The 16546-nt window shown below is 43.1% G+C and overlaps 1 protein-coding gene across 1 annotated transcript; it reads left to right on the top strand.

Annotated features, from left to right (window-relative positions):
- Positions 1-9681: 9681 nt before the first annotated feature.
- On the top strand, positions 9682-15070 carry LOC147848738 (uncharacterized). Its single transcript, XM_087338175.1, has 5 exons — positions 9682-10326; positions 11108-11160; positions 11250-11356; positions 11436-12306; positions 12392-15070. Exons 1-5 carry the CDS (start codon positions 9747-9749, stop codon positions 14657-14659), a joined length of 3879 nt encoding a protein of 1292 aa, XP_087194301.1. The 5' UTR covers positions 9682-9746; the 3' UTR covers positions 14660-15070.
- The last annotated feature ends 1476 nt before the right edge of the window (positions 15071-16546 follow it).

Below are 16546 nucleotides of genomic sequence, written 5' to 3'. Positions count from 1 at the left end.
TGGGTTCAAATATCTACTAGTGGATTTGGTGTTGCATTTAGGTTATGATTATAAGTGACCATGTTTATGCGCCCAATAACAACTTACAATTACAACTTTGAGATCGACACATTTCAATGACACTATAAAAAGAGTGAAAAGGAGAGCCTTTACATTGTTGTCATAGGGGAATGGTGCTTATGTGATGCCAATTTCTCTCTTATTGCCAACAAAAAAAGGTGTTGGGGTTATGTTTATGAGGATTGTTGAGATACAAGCTCAACATTGGCCGGACCGGTGCGTAAACCGGTGCGCAACAAGAGGCCAGATCGGTGCGGAAACCGGGAGGCCGTTGAATAGATATTTCGTGAGGGAATATATTTGGGAGTTAGTGTAGGAGCTCAGTTATGAGCATTGAAGTACGTGTCAGTACTTCTGTTAGTCCGTATGGACTTGTATAAAAGTGCTCATTGAGCACATCCTATGTACAGAGTTTTACACATTATTTTTTTCAGTTTCTTTTGTGTGTTATTTTCCCTCTATGTCTCTCCCGCGTACATCGTGTCTTAAGCTCTCCATTAAACCTGTTTTTTCTCTTGTTGGTATTCTGTGTGTCATATAGCTTCCGCACATCACGTTTTACATGGTATCAGAGCGCGAGGGTTGAGAACCTTTGCAACCGACTTTAGCTCGAAACACACACACAAAAAAAACTAACTAATCTCGATGAAGAAAAAAAAGGAAAAAAAAAGGATAGAGGTATGGCTAGTTCACATCCAACTGAGAAGCTCAACAGAAGTAACTACGCATCTTGGTCATACAAGATTCACCAGTACTTGCTCGGACATGGATACTAGAGCTATGTCGATGGAGTGAATGATGTAGCACCCGAATTGACACACAGAGACTGCCCGGCCTGGGAACAATCGGCGAGCAGAGTTCTCTACTGCTTCGTGTCCTGTGTGAGTGAACAACTCTTGAGCTACATTCGGGATGCAAGAACGCCGAAGGATGATTGGGGAAATCTGAAAAAGATTTTCACCGCAAGCACCATAGCCAAGAAGCTCCAACTCTGACAGGAGTTGAGCAATGTGCGTCAACGCGACATGATGGTGGATGACTACACCTCCAAGATAAAGGATATCTACGACTCCCTCGCCTCCGTTGATGTGAATGTTGAGGAGGGCGAAATGGTGTAGATCTGCCTCGGACGATTGGCGTCGAAGTTCGGAGCATTCCGAACTGTTGTTTGTACAAGGGAGAATACATCGTCGTTTTTCGACTTGCAGTCGATGCTCCTTGTAGAAGAGAATCATGTGGGTGTGTCGACGAGTACGCACACTGACAACAAGATGTTGTACACGGAGGGAGATAGCCCCTGTGGTCATGGCGGATGAAACGAGTCAACGCACAATGGAGGCGGCCGACGGGAGCAAGGAAGAAGGCATCGTGGTGATGCCGACAACAATTTTGGACCCTCTGGAAGTAGGGGGAGTCGAGGAGGCAACAAGAACCAGCAAGGGAAACATGTCGCAGAATGTTGGTATTGTGGCAAGAAAGGCCACAAGGAGAGCGAGTGCTGGAAGAAGTGCGTCGATTCGGAGAAAACCGGACCTGGATCCAGACGGACCGAACAAGGAAATTGGCAGTGGACGCACTACACCGAAGGATCCGAAAAAGTCGGAAGGGGGTAGCCTTCATGACAAGACACGAAGCGAACTCGATGAAGATGACCACCCTGAAATCGGACGAAGTGTGGTACGTTGATTCCGGAGCGTCAAACCATATGATGAACCATAAAGAGTGGTTCTCATATCTGGAAAAACCGGAACAACCGGGAGTAGTTGCAACAAGAGATGACACGCCGCATCCGATCGTACATGTCGGTGAAGTTCCCCTCAGCCACGTTGGGCAAAAAGGGAAGCTAATGAACGTGTTACACATCCTGACAATTACGAAGAGTCTGGTGTCGGTCGGACAGAACGTCGACCAAGGGATGCAAGTTCGGTTCACGCATCTCGGGTGCTTCATCGAGGAAGAAGGCCAAGTTATTGCGCAAAGGGCGTAGAGATGGGAGGATGTTCATCCTCGACACCAATGATGTAGGTACTGCCATGTTCGCGAAAGGGCAAAAAGTCGAGTCGGATATGGACTTGTGGCATAAGCGGATAGGCCACGTCAACTACCAAAGGCTTCAAGACCTACAATCAAAACAAGTTGTGTTCGAATTGCCGAAATTCAGTGGTCGAAATGCCCAAATTTGTGAAGCCTGCTAGCTAGGGAAGCAACACCGACTTCCTTTCCCAAACGAGCATAATCGGAGCCGAAATAAGCTCGATTGACGTAGGCAGCGCCATGTTTGCGAAAGGGCAAAAAGTTGAGTCGGATATCGACTTGTGGCATAAGTGGATAGGCCACGTCAACTACCAAAAGCTTCAGGACCTACAATCAAACCAAATTGTGTTCGGATTGCCGAAATTTAGTGGTCGAAATTCCCAAATTTGTGAAGCTTACTAGCTAGGGAAGCAACACCGACTTCCTTTCCCAAACGATCGTAATCGGAGCCGAAATAAGCTCGACTTGATACATTCAGATGTATGGGGACAGGCATAGAACGTGAGTCTTGGCGGGAGTCGATATTTCGTCTCCTTCATCGACGACTACACTCGTCACACATGGATCTACCTCATCGAAAAGAAGAGTGAAGTCTTCGACTGTTTTCGGAACCTCAAAAATCTTGTCGAAAGGGAAACAAGGAGGAAGATCAAGTGCCCGCGGTCAGATGGCGGAAAAGAGTACTTTTTCGGCCAATTCATAGTTATCTGCAACAAATGGGAATTCGGTGCAAATTCAGTTGCAGGTATACGTCGGAACAAAACATTCAGCCAATTCAATAGTTATCTGCAACAAATGGGAATTCAACGTGAATTCAGTTGCAGGTATACGTCGGAGCAAAACAACGTAGTTGAAAGGAAGAATCGGTCGGTTGTGGAAGCGGCACAAGCAATGTTGGAAGAAAAGGGCATGCCCAAGTTCTATTGGGCCGAAGCGGTCCGAACTGCAGTCTTTATCCAGAATCGGATCGGCGAAAAAGTGTCGGCACATGAGCTGTATTTCGGAAGGAAGCCGAATCTATGACACTTGAGGGTTTTCGGTAGCATCGTGTATGTGCATGTGCTGAAGGAGAAGTGGAGGAAGCTGGACGTGAAAGCCGAGAAGTGTATCTTGGTCGGCTACTCGGATGAACAAAAGGGTTATAAGTGTTATAACCCCCAAACCAAACAAGCTCGCGTAAGTCGCAATGTTGTGTTCGATGAGTCCACGTCTTGGTATTTGCCTCTGACTCCAGACCCCAACTCAATTCGAATTCTGAAGATGACGTTAGTGAGGCTGAGATGCCTCCTGATGAACACGAAGTCAAAATTCTTGAAGAGAGTTTGATCTCATTTCGGCTAAGTGGACCAAATGAGTGACCGAGTCGGTTTAACCAGTCAGATGAAGAGTTGGCGAGTAGTGGAGACTCGACCGTGCATTCCCCGCGCAGGAAGCCGAAGAGATGGCTTACACGCAAAGAAAAGGGAAAGAAGAAGATGCTAGAGTACGACACGGATAGGGACAAGTCGGATCGACGCGAATCCGACTCTAAGAAGAGTGATGACGGTGTCGGGGTAGTTGTGGTTCGTGCGGCGAAGTCGCGGGGACTAAGGTTAAGGGGAGTTGAAGAAACTTAAGTTTAATAAGGCTTGTATGGTGATGATAGAATGGTTAATGATAGTAAGACGAAGAGTTACAAGTAATGTGTGTGTGTGTGTGAGAGAGAGAGACGATCATAGATAAAAGATAGAGACAATGTATGATTCAAGAAAGAAGATTGAGACAAAGTATGATTCAAGGAACAAGAGTATATGATATAAACATTCAATGTATATTAAAAGTATAATATTTTACCAACTTTACAATCCTTGATCGCAAACTGAACACATTCTCTATCGACCCTTGATTTGAACCCACGACCTCAACTTCGAAACGAGAGGTTCTCCACCCAATGAGCTAGTCTTCTTCAATTGATTGTATTATTTTCTCACTCTCTCTTGATTCCTTCCTTTTTGTTTTCCTTTCCCCTCTTTTTATAAGTATTTCCATGCATATGGTAATGTATGGGAGCATGGCATGCATGCAATGCATGAGTTACATGTAATGCATGATCGCCATTTGGCGCACATGCATTGCATGTGATGAATGATGGCTATGTATGAAAATAGATATGAGATAATTATAATGATGAAAATAATATATAGCTTCATTCTTATATCATGAAGCACATTTATTACACACTTTTACAAATAAATAGCCTAGCCTAGTGGTATGTACATTGTATATCGTTTATAAGGATGTGGGTTCAAGTCTCTCAAATATTATTAAATACAACATTTAAGCTCATTTTTATATCGTGAAGCACATTCTTCACGACACCGGGCCTTCAAGAGCGAAGGCCGCATCGGCCAGAACGGCCTCAACATCGGCTAATGAGCAATTACGTCGATCTACCCGCCAGAAGAACCCTATTGTGCGGTTCAGATACAACGAGTACATGGCGCATCACTATGCGTACATGACACGTGTAGCAGAAGTGCGTGAGCTGGAGAGCTACACAAAAGCGGTAAAGGACGCAAATTGGCGTGCCGCCATGGAGGAAGAGATGAACGCACTTGTAGAGAATGAAACCTGGGACATGGTTGACGCCCCCAAGGGTGTAAAGCCGATTGGATGTAGGTGGGTGTACAAGATCAAGTACAACACCGACGGCTCGGTCAACCAATACAAGGCCCGGTTAGTAGCAAAAGGCTACGCACAACAAGATGACATCGATCACGATGAGACGTTTGCGCCGGTCGTTGAAGATAATGGTCATCCGTGTTTTGCTTGCGGTAGCTGCAGCAAAGGGGTGGCACTTACATAAGATGGATGTAAAGAATGCGTTCTTGCAAGGTGATCTTGAGGAACAAGTGTACATGGTATAACCCCCCGGATTTCACTCCGGAACGAACACTTCGGCGGTATGCCGGTTGAAGAAGTCCTTTTACGGACTAAAGTAAACCCCGCGTGCCTAGAACGCGAAGATCACGTAGCAATTGCGTCAGATGGGATTTGCGACGTCCAAATCAGACTCTTCATTGTTTGTCCGGCAAGGTCAACTTGGGCCGGTTAGTATTTTACTTTATGTTGATGACTTGGTCATCGCCGGCGTCGACCTAGGTGAAATTGACCACGTAAAGCTCTAGCTTGCGACATCATTTGATATGAAGGACTTGGGGGACCTTCATTACTTCCTCGGCATCGAAGGGATCCAAACCCCCGAAGGCATACTGATCAACCAACGACATTACATGTTGAGTATGCTCTTCAAGTTCGTGATGGCAGACTGTAAGTCTGTCTCAACTCCTCTAGACAAAACCGTGAAGCTTCGCCCCGACTCCGAAAAGGTCTATGACCCGAAAAGGTTTTGACAGATTGTTGGAAGCCACATATACTTGACTATCACCCGGTTGGACCTCAGTTACCTGGTTGGCTTGATTAATCAGTACATGGCGCGACCAACCGAGGAGCACCTTCAGTGCGCGTAACGCGTACTCAGGTATGTTATTGGCACTAAGGACCAGGGGCTACTATATCGGACTTGTACTGCCACGTAGCTAGTTGGCTATACAGATGCTGACTAGGCCGGAAATGTTGGCGATCGCCGATCCACATCTAGATTCACGTTCTCCCTTAGGAGTGTCGCGATCGCGTGGAGTAGCAAGAAGCAACCGACAGTTGCACTGTCGAGCACAGAGGTTGAGTATTGAGGAGCGGCTGTCGTGACATGTGAAGCCATATGGCTGAAGCGGCTACTTTAGGACCTGTAGGTGGAGGTGTCTGGTCCGACGATGATCTATTACGACAACCTCAGCAACATCCAACTTGCAAAGAACCCCGTCTTCCACGCCCGGACTAAGCACATTGAGGTGCACTACCACTTTGTCCGTGAGCGTGTCCTCTTTGGTGAAGTTGAACTTTAGTATGTTTCGACGGATCGACAGACTCTCGACATTTTCACCAAGCCCCTTGGTCTGGACAAGTTGCGGCAATTCTTGAGTGCGCTTGGGTTGCGGCACCTCGATGTGCCGAACTTGAGGGGGAGAAAATTCCCGCAAGACCAAGGAAAGGAGTAGGAAAGGAGCGGAAGTGACCACAACATCAAATCGGGTGACAAATTCGATTTAGTGTCGGCTGAAGAAGCCAAAGGCGGATCCACGGAAGAGTCTGGAAGCGGATGAGAGGGCAGCAATCGAAAGAAAGAGCCGGAGCCAGCCAAACATGGGGGAGATGAAGCCAACAAGATTGAGGACGAATTGGAGACAACCAATTTGGACAAAAATAGAGACGAATCGGAGGCAGCCGATTCGGCTCTGATGTTTGATTCGGAGATGTCGAATCAACTGAAGGCTAGGCGGAATAAAGGGCAACAGAAGAGGCGCCAACCCCGTGACAGCAAGGGAGCTGGAAAAGGCCGCATGAACAGACAAGCCGACTGTAAGAGTCGAGGCGCGTGGAATTGAACGAGTCGAGGAGCGCGAGCGAGGCGTGAAGTCAAGAGAAACTAGAGCGAAGGACCGGAAGAGCCTCAAGTTGAGCTTGAGGGGGAGTGTTGAGATACAAGCTCAACATTGGCTGGATTGGTGCGTAAACTAGTGCACAACAAGAGGCCATTCGGTGCGGAATTCGGGAGGACGTTGAATAGATATTCCACGAGGGAATATATTTCGGAGTTAGTTTAGGAGCTCAGTTATGAGCATTAAAGTACGTGTCAATACTTTTGTCAGTCCATATGGACTTGTATAAAAGTGCTCCCTGAGCACATCCTATGTACAGAGTTTTACACATTATTTTTTTCAGTTTCTTCTGTGTGTTATTTTCCCTCTTTGTCTCTCCCGCATACATCGTGTCTTAAGCTCTCCATTAAACTTGTTTTTTCTCCTGTTGGTATTATGTGTGTCATATAGCTTCCGCACGTCACGTTTTACAAGGATTATGCCAAACAATCAACTACATGTTGAGTTTTTAGATACCTAAATTTTTTGGCTAGCCAACGATCCCTTCATGTAATTCTAGAAAATTTTCAAACATGCATCTCTTTAAGGGATAACATCAATCCCATGTGCTAGTATGAACAATATCATTTTATTCACATTATATAAAAGTAAGAATAATTGTGTATACTGTAGATATAAGTAGGAGAGTAAAAGGCGACTAATAAACAAAACAACTAACATTAATTGTCAAAAACAAGGGTCGTTTATTCACTTTACTCATAGATGCATTAGTTCTTAACTAAGAACACAAAGTGTTGATCAACTATATGTAATGGTTAGAAATCAAGATAAATAAAGCGCAATAAAATTGTATATCACAGTAGTTTACGAAATGTAGGTTGAGGAGGACTGGATCATGTACGTGGTTGAAGGCAAACCACTCGAGTGCTTAGAATGGGATCCTGCTGAATATAAGTGGAAGGGAGAACAAGATAAATCAATAAGTTTCTTCGAATACTCGATGCGCTTGGGGAGGAAGTTATGTTGGCATCGTGAGAAGTGTGCCAACAAATGGCCCATGTAGCTATCGATTCGGTCTTCGCGGATAGAACCAGGAGTAGGATATGGAACTCATCCCTCCCCGAGCAGGTCAAAGTGTTTTTTTGGTTAATCACCCATCGAGTTGTTCCAACGGGAGAGTGGCTTGGGAAAAGAGGTGTCATGAGTAGTTGCAAGGCCTGCAATGTGAGCTTGGAGGACATCACACATTGTTTGTGGAGCTGCCCACGAACCCAAGAAGTTTGGACGAGGAGCTTAAGAATCTTGGCTCAGTTTGGGGTTGATGTTCATGTATCGAGCTCAACAATCGCTTGGTTGGCCATTGAATTGGTTGCGAGGTTTCGAGGGTGTAATGGAAATAGTCATTCTTTAAAGGTGATGCAAGGAATTGTACAACCTTCAGCGCAAGGAGGTTCATTCTACATACAGGAACGATACGTGGACATATGGTTATTAGTGGTCGGCCTTACAGTTTGGCAAGTGTGGGTATCTAGGTGCAAGGAGACTTTCTCAGGTAAGCAAACCCCACCGACAAAGAGTTTAATGATGATCTGGTTTAATCTTATTTCTACGTTACGAGGAGAGTTTGAAAGCCTTAAAGGGCCCTCGAACGCAAGTGAAGAAGCTAGAGCTCAGTTCCTTCTTAAATGGAGATGTTCTCTGATGCTACAGATGGTGGATGGTAAAGTGAAGTGGAATTATCAACCACCACGGTGGTTGTTCCCTCCGAGTGTACCTAACATATAGAAAGGGTGCTGCCACAAGAAGAGATTGGAGGATGTCTATGCTAAATTCGGGTTGTATGAGGCTCACGTGGAGGGTATGCGGTCGAGTAATGATATGCTTATCGAATGATGTGGTGTTTTGGAGTTTTTTTGTTGTTTCCTTTACACATGTTATTTTCTTTTCGACATGCAAGTTGGCTTGTAAGATATGAGTTGTATATTATCATATGTACATTGCCTTAACTAATGGAAGTAGGTTTTTTTTTTGAAAAAAAATAAAATTCTAATGCAGCATATGCATAAATTTTGATGCAATATGGTTACACCCAAATGTAAATTTATTATATATATACTAAAACAAAACACAATATCCCTTTTCTCATTCAGGTTCTCAAAACAAAAGGGCCACTCTTAATTTACCTCATGATACCTCTAATATCTTTCAAAATAGGGTTTTATTGCAATGTGCCGTTCTATATGTATGTATGTCTGCATACACACAAATTCATGCATTTTTGTTATAATAATACATCACTTACCTAGAGCAATGCAATACTTATTGTGATACTGTCAAAGGCGCACGTTTCAAATTTGATGCTCAATTGTATGCATACATGTGCATCATCAACTTGTGCCAAGCTACATGTATGTATGGATCTATGTCATTAAAATACATTGTTGTGAATTTACGCTATTGAAATACACCAATGTATGTATGGATACAACATCTACGCATTTTACCAAAAGCCAATTGTCAGCATTATCACCCGTTTTTTTAACAAACAAGCATTGTAGTGTAGATATGTATCCACACTTGATACACACTCAGTTAATTGCATGTGCACTTGGTTATGCTCGAGGCATTCACGCATACAGTGTAGACTCACATGTCGTAGTTTACACCCAAGAACATACATTTGTTTCGATCTTTAAATATGCGACAATACACATACGAATGAACAAACACATATCGATGTATTATGTCAAATTCACGAAGGTGAAGACATGAAGTTGCAATACAAGCATGGATGTAATAGGTCTACATACACACACACACAGACGCACAGACACACACACACATTGCAGTGGGAACATGATCGAAGACATGGTATAGGTTGTCCGAATTAGTGACCGAATGTATGCATAGATATACATAGATATACATACATACATACATACATATATTTTTATATATGTATATTTATGCATGTATGTTTGTGTATAACAGTATATGTATGTTAATGTAAATATGTGTGTGTATATATGTATGTATTTGCCTCCGTATAGGCCTGCGTATATACGGTACAAAACATACGTACTTTTCTCTATTCCTCATCCTTCATTGCCTGTTTAGGGTTTCGTCTCTGCTCTCTCTGCTCTCTCTTCATGCTCTGTGCACCGGAGCTCCGCCATGGCTTCTTCTCCTTACTTCCTCTCAGAATCTTCTCCTCGCCCTTCTTCAAACGGGCCCAGGTATGCTCAGATCCGATCAGGAACTCCTCCTCCCAGTCCCCTTCCAACAAATCTTCATCCCCATAGCCATCATCATCGAAACGCGAGCGTTTCTCTGTCAGAAACGCCGTTTCCCGGATTCCAGACCCCAGCGAGAGACGCAGGGCTTCGACCGGTCGAGAATTCTGCGTTTTCTTCGAGGCCTGAGAGATCTCCTAGCTTTGGAAGGACCGCAGAATATGGATATGGAGAAGGAGGAGGAGGCTATGGAGGTGGAGGAGCAGGAGGAACAGGAGGAAAACTCAGATCTGCAAAGAAACAGACGAAGAAAACTCCTTATGAAAGACCTCCAACAGGTCGCCATGCTACTGCAGGTGGATCTGCATCCATTCCATCTGCTTCTTCTGGTGGCTCTAGTATTGCTTCGAAGATTAGAGATTCTGCCTCTCGTCTCATCACGTCCTCTGCTTCTTATCTCTTCGCGTCTCTCTTCAAGCGCCGTCCTCTCGCCCTAAGATCTAAAGGAGATTCTCAGAAAGGTGCGGAAATATTTTCTTTCCTCTCTCTCTCGTTTTCTGTATTTTCTTTGGAACTAGTAAGTACTTTCTCCAGATGCAGAGAAGTCAAAAAGCTTAGGAACTTGTTAGAAAGACAGAGTGCCAACAGTTTGGTTGTTAGATTAGTAGACTGAAGTAATCGTTTGTACTGAAGACATGTTTAAATACAATGGTGGAACCATTAGTAATTAGGAGTAACAATAAAAAGGGAGAAAATGGTTGCATCAGCAATTATCATGGACTTGTTACATATGTAACATAAGAATCAGGAAACTAGCAAAAGCTTGTTGAACTGTAGGTGGAGAGAATGAGAGAAATTAACAATGCATCTGTATCATGAGAGAAAGAAACTTACAAGAGGTTGTCACATTTGAAACTATACATAACTTGTTGAATCAGAAACTTGTAAAAACTCATCTGGAATGTATAGAGAAACTATCCAGAAACTTGTTGCATAAAAAATTGTTAGAACTTACTGCATCTCGAAATGAGTAGAGAGAAAAACCTGTTGCATCTGTAATTTTAAAGAGAAGACCTTGTAAGAATTTGTTACATCTACAATTTGTTAGGAGGAAGAAATTTGTAGCATCGGTAAAGGTAAGAGAGAGAAACTAGCCAGAACTATTGCATGTGTAATGGGAGTGGACCAAGTGCCATTTATTTTAAATTCAACCAAGCTTTACATTTATTGTTGGAGGATGCTTGATTTGACCACCCTCGTTTTGCACTTATTCTCTTGTTCTGTTTGATTTTGTTGGAATAGATCAAAGTGAAGGGAATGATGAAGAAGTGAAGGCTCCCTGCAATGGCATTGATGTAGGTCTAGTTCTTGTGATTTTGGACTTTTCTTTATAATTCTTCTGGTCATTGTCTTTATGTTCTCATCGCCTTGATGGCTTCTTCAGGAGCAAAATGGCATAGCCTTAGCAGATTTTGATGGTATGGAAAGAGTAACCAGGAAACTGGACATTGTTCAAGTAGAAGAAGTTTTGAAACAGAGAACCTGGTCCAGGTACTGGCTAAGGCTTCTGAGCCATGGAGAAGGGAAATTAAGGTTGAGATCTGATTGTATCTTTATTGCTGACTTTCAGGGACCAAGTGAATCGATTGACTGAGATCCTCCAGAGCCGGTTGAGTGAAAATAGTTGTGCAAAGCCAAATACAAATAGCTATGTGACCCCAAATGTGAAAGGATTTTTGGAACTACCCAAGAATGAGACAGAGAGTTCAACTCCAATTCAAGTTGCTCGAGCTTATATGGAAGACCAAGGTGCCAGACCTGTTGGAATAGCCACTTCATCTTTGCATACTCCTCTTCCAGTGCAGTCTTCTGCTCAGCGGAGGATTTTGGAAGATCGATATACTTCATCCCCAAAGACCTCAGCCCGGAGTTCTGGCACTATCCGAATGCTTAAAAGAAGTTTTGCTCTTGAAGAGGACTTACCTTCAGTAGGCCCTGTGAGGAGAGTGCGTCAAAAGACTTCGATTCTTCCAGCGAGTCCATATCTCTATTCAAGGCAAATTGGTGGTTTGAGTGCATTGACCCAGAAGAAGACCACTTCCCTGATGCCAAAGTCAAGTGAAACAGCCCTAAAGATTTTAGAGACACTGGATAAGTTCTCACCGTCACCAAAACCTAAAGCTCTGACTGAGAGGTCTCCTCCTAGCAAGCGACTTTCTCTTTCTGCCAAAGGCAAGAGCTTGGATGAGAATATGGCAATAAAGTCTCCAGACGAGCGACAAATCCCTGAAACATCAAAAGATGGGGAGCAAAGTTGGAGGAGAAGCCCAAGCAAGGTTACAAATTCTAAATCTCCAGAACCAAGTTTGAATGGGGAGAAGGTAGGCCCAAGTTCAACCAATTTGGAAACTCCTCAGTACCCTGTTATTGAGTCTCAACCCCCAATTTCTGCGATACCAGTTGGAAGGCCCAAAGGCTTCAGGATGAGTGCGATGTTTGAGGTAAGTTGATAGAAGATTCCAAATGAATGTTTTTTGTTGATGTATGATAGCGATTGTTTTACCTTGATGTTTTATCTCTACATAGGAGTCTATTTCCGATGAGGAATATAAATTGGATGTGGAACCTCTCAACAATGCAAAGGAACCTGCAAGTGTAAAGCCATCTTTCACATCCATGGCTTCTGTTCCTCCTCCTGCAAACGAGGTTTCTGTGCCCACTTCAAACAGCATTGGGCCTTTTCTTATGCAATCAAACATCACAAAAGTAAAATCAGAAAGTATTCCTATCAATGTCTCCTCCCCCAGACAATGGGAATTGCCGTCAATGGATGAAAAACCACCTTCAGCTCTTTTGAATCCACTCAGCACAGCAACATCTGCTACCATTAGGCCATTACCAGTGGGAAATGGGAATGCAGCATTATCAGCAGGACCATCGATGATTGCAACACAAGGGGAAGTGATATCCTTGCCGTCGGCATCTGCATCAGTTTCTACTCTCGTAAGTGTATCATCAACGGATTCTGACTTCAAAGTTCCAATATCATCTCCATTACCGCCTTTTGAGCCCATATTTCAAACTCAATCATTGGTCACTACAGTATCAGAGCCTGTGCTACTTGATAGTGTTGATATTATTGCATCCGCCCCACTTATACCTGTGCCAGAACGTGTGAAAATTGCTCAGGGTATTCAGGAAATCTCTGAAGTGCAGAATGGATTTTTGATGACACCTGAAAGTCCAATTCCTGAAAAGGTTTCTGAATTGGACACAATGGCAACAGATGCTATGGCAGAAGAGACTGGTCCACCCATTGCTGCAATTCCATCTGGATTTATGCCAGTTTCATCCACAGCAAGCGCGTTTTCCTTTGCTGGAAGTCCAATGTCATCATCATCTGCTTTCTCTTTTACAGCTGCTACATCATCTTCATCATCAATGTCATCATTATCTGCTCCCGTGTTTGCATTTGGAGGCCAGACCAGTTCTTCTCCTAGTCAAGTATCTATGGCATCGTCAAATCCTCTATTAGATTCATTTTCTGCATCAAGTTCCAGCACTTTCGTATTTGGATCATCTTCTTCTTCATCATCCGGGCTTTTTACCAGCAACTCATCAGGATCATCGAGCCTAACAACCTGCTCAACTCCTTTCCAGTTTGGAGCATCCACAACACCATCTTCATCCAATCTTTTTAGTAGCTCTGCTGCTTCAACGTCTTCTGCATTTGGCTTTGTATCATCATCATCGACATCACCTTCGATTGGATCACCTGCAACTCCATTCTTGTTTGGGGGTTCTAATGTTAATGCTTCACAAGCCTCTAGTTCTGCATCAATAGCACAATCATTTACATTTGGTTCTGCGCAAAGCAACCCTTCTACGGGTAGTTCAACTGTGGTATCTAACTCAGCTCCCAATCCTTTTGCTCCTCCATCTGGAGCTTCTGGCTCAATTCCCTTTCAGTTTGCTCCATCTACTAGTACAACTTCAGCCTCAGGACCCTCAACTACTTTTTCTTTTGGGTCTACAAATGTTTCATCTACTGCAACAGCATCTGTTTTCTCTTTTGGAGCTTCTGCCCCAGCAGCTGCATCTCCAATGGCAGCGTCAAGCCAATCCACTTTCTCTTTTGCCTCATCTTCCACATTTTCATTTGGAAGCACAGCGACCACATCATCACCTTCTCCATCTTCAGTTTTTGGTTCAAATAATGCCATCCCATTTGGGTCTACTAATACCATTCCGAGCTCATCGTCAAATGCTTTCACTTTCGGGTCAAATCCGACTCCGAATCCACCAACATTTGGGGCCAACCCATTTGGAGTTGGGCAGTCATCGGCCAATCCAATGTTTGGTGGATCAACACAACAGCCAACCTTCGGGTCATCGCAGCCAACATTTGGTTCGTCTCAGGTGGCAACTCAGCCGACGTTTGGATCATCTCAGCCAGCAGCTCAGTCGACATTTGGATCTTCTCAGTTAGCAGCACAGCCAACATTTGGATCAGCTCAGCCAGCAGCTCAGCCTATGTTTGGTTCAACTCAGCCTACCTTCGGATCGACACAACCACCAGCTATGGGTTCTTTTGGACAAGCACAACCCACACCACCATCTCAATTCACCTTTGGAGGCCAGAGTACTAATGCTGCTCCTCAGCAGCCTTCTTTTGCATTCGGAGGACAACCTGGAATGCCAACCCAAAACCCTTTCTCGGTAGGTGCTGTTTCTCAGCCTGGGGCTGATTTTGCAGGAGGGTTTGCATTGGGTGCCACTGGTGGAGGAGAGAGGAGTGGTAGGAAGTTTATCAAGGCAAAGAGAACAGGTGCAGCCAAGCGAGGAGGAAAGTAGTCCTCTCTTGCTGCTTGTTTTTTGTTTCGACATTATATGATGGTGTCCTTGGAGGCAGGGAATGTAGTTCTGGTTTTTTCCCAACATTATATGATGATGCAAAATATGCTCTTATATTGTTCTTCTTTGGCAAGGAGTTTATGATATCGATGCTTCAATATTGCTGCTGAAACAGAATATTGGCCTATGTGGTGCATCAGAATCAATCTGAGGTTTTTGATGTGTTTTGAATTTGATGTCCCTCAAAATCTTGGCCAGTTTAGTGCCTTCAGGAACCGAGGTATTTTTTCATATGATTTTGCATATGCTCTCGCTCTTCTGTTACTTTGATGCTTCGCTTTGTCGCCAAAGTTTTGGCCAATTTAGTGTTCCACAATTTCATGATTTTTTCTTTTTGTTTTTTGGGTTTAATTATGAGTTGTCTGGATCTTTGAGGCATGAGGAGATGGTTTCTTGTATGTAACATTTTTGGTGGGAGTGAAACAACAGTTTCGACAGAAGGTTAAGACATTGTTATGTCTATTTCTACAGTGGAACTTTTTCCATAATCAACGGCCCTAGTTCAGATCTCGGTTTTGTTGATTTCAGCTCAGCTATATTTCTTCTGTTTTTACCCAGGATGTATCCGGATTCTTTTTACCCGATCTTTTTTGTACTCAGCTTGTAAACTCTCGTTTTTTATTGGAAAGTTGAACTCAATTTTTTATTGGCCACTGTTATTTTTCCGTCTCAAGCTTACGGTTTGCATTTGTATGGTGCATCAGATTTCTTCACATCTATATCTGGAAATGCGTGTATCTTTATATATATTATACATTATGTATGTAGCCATGCTCTTGTCTCGTCTATATTTTGAGGCCTTAACATATTATCGTTGTCTTTCTTTTGTTTTATCTGTAGTAACGCCTTTCATTATGAAAGAAAAACACCACCATCATGATTAATTTACAACAGACTTTAGAGCTCTAGGGATCTTATGCTATGAACTCAATCCCAGCTTACACACCAATTCAGATGATGAATATAATGACATGTCACCTTGATCAATATGCTCTCTTCATGGTTGAGATTCCGTGACTTATCTAACATTGTCATTTGTCCTTCAAGTTTGCAACATCTTTCACCACCCCAACCTGCTAAGCAAATGTGAAGGCAATTTGCATATCCCAATTGAACAATATCCCCGAATATTGCAAGAGCTCAAAAATGATTTGGAAATGAAGCTGCATTTTGGTCGCCACATGTGCATAATGCAATGTTTCTTTTGTTTAATGCATACCCCAATGGTAAAGCTTCAACCATAACTCTTCATATGAATACCTTAGCTTGTAATATCAATTGAGAACATCAGCATGTGATCATATGAAACAATCAGGTAATGAGTTCACGTAAACCATATACCTTATAACTCTTTCTTCCATGCACTTATGTTTGTCAATTAACTTGTGATAAACATCATTTGTTAATCTATTATTGTTAGTCTCTTATTTCTAACAAATACCAGATCAAGATATTGGGATCCATCATCTAAATTCGGAGTTGAGTAATGTGATAATAATCCCTACAACTTATCACAAATATAAAGCAATAAGCTCTTGGAATACAAAATATTGATATTGTTCAGAAAGCCATTAATATTTTGTGACACCAACATAACATCCTTCATTGTTACCAAACCCAATTTAGCCATTCAATTAAAATCGAAGGTTAAGAAGTTGTTAACCTTCCCACTTCAACAACCTTGATGTCATCAAAACCTCCATATGTAATGAATTGGCACCTCCCCTTTCTTGCAAAGGATGCCAATGCACAAAATCCAACATGCTTTGCCAAGATGTCAATAAATGATTAACTATCACAAACCCTACGCAGTTCACATGCCTTTAG

Source organism: Azolla caroliniana, unplaced genomic scaffold, assembly GCF_043228905.1.
Source record: "Azolla caroliniana isolate FFs.n. ecotype wild unplaced genomic scaffold, voAzoCaro1.0.p SCAF_243, whole genome shotgun sequence".
Taxonomy (NCBI): Eukaryota; Viridiplantae; Streptophyta; class Polypodiopsida; order Salviniales; family Salviniaceae; genus Azolla; species Azolla caroliniana.
This window is presented reverse-complemented; position numbering and strand designations above follow the sequence as displayed.

Coding starts and splice junctions, on each gene's coding strand:
- LOC147848738 (XM_087338175.1), top strand. CDS start 9,747: ATGGCTTCTTCTCCTTACTTCCTCTCAGAATCTTCTCCTCGCCCTTCT. Junction 10,327..11,107: donor TAAAGGAGATTCTCAGAAAG/GTGCGGAAATAT, acceptor TTGTTGGAATAG/ATCAAAGTGAAGGGAATGAT. Junction 11,161..11,249: donor CTCCCTGCAATGGCATTGAT/GTAGGTCTAGTT, acceptor TGGCTTCTTCAG/GAGCAAAATGGCATAGCCTT.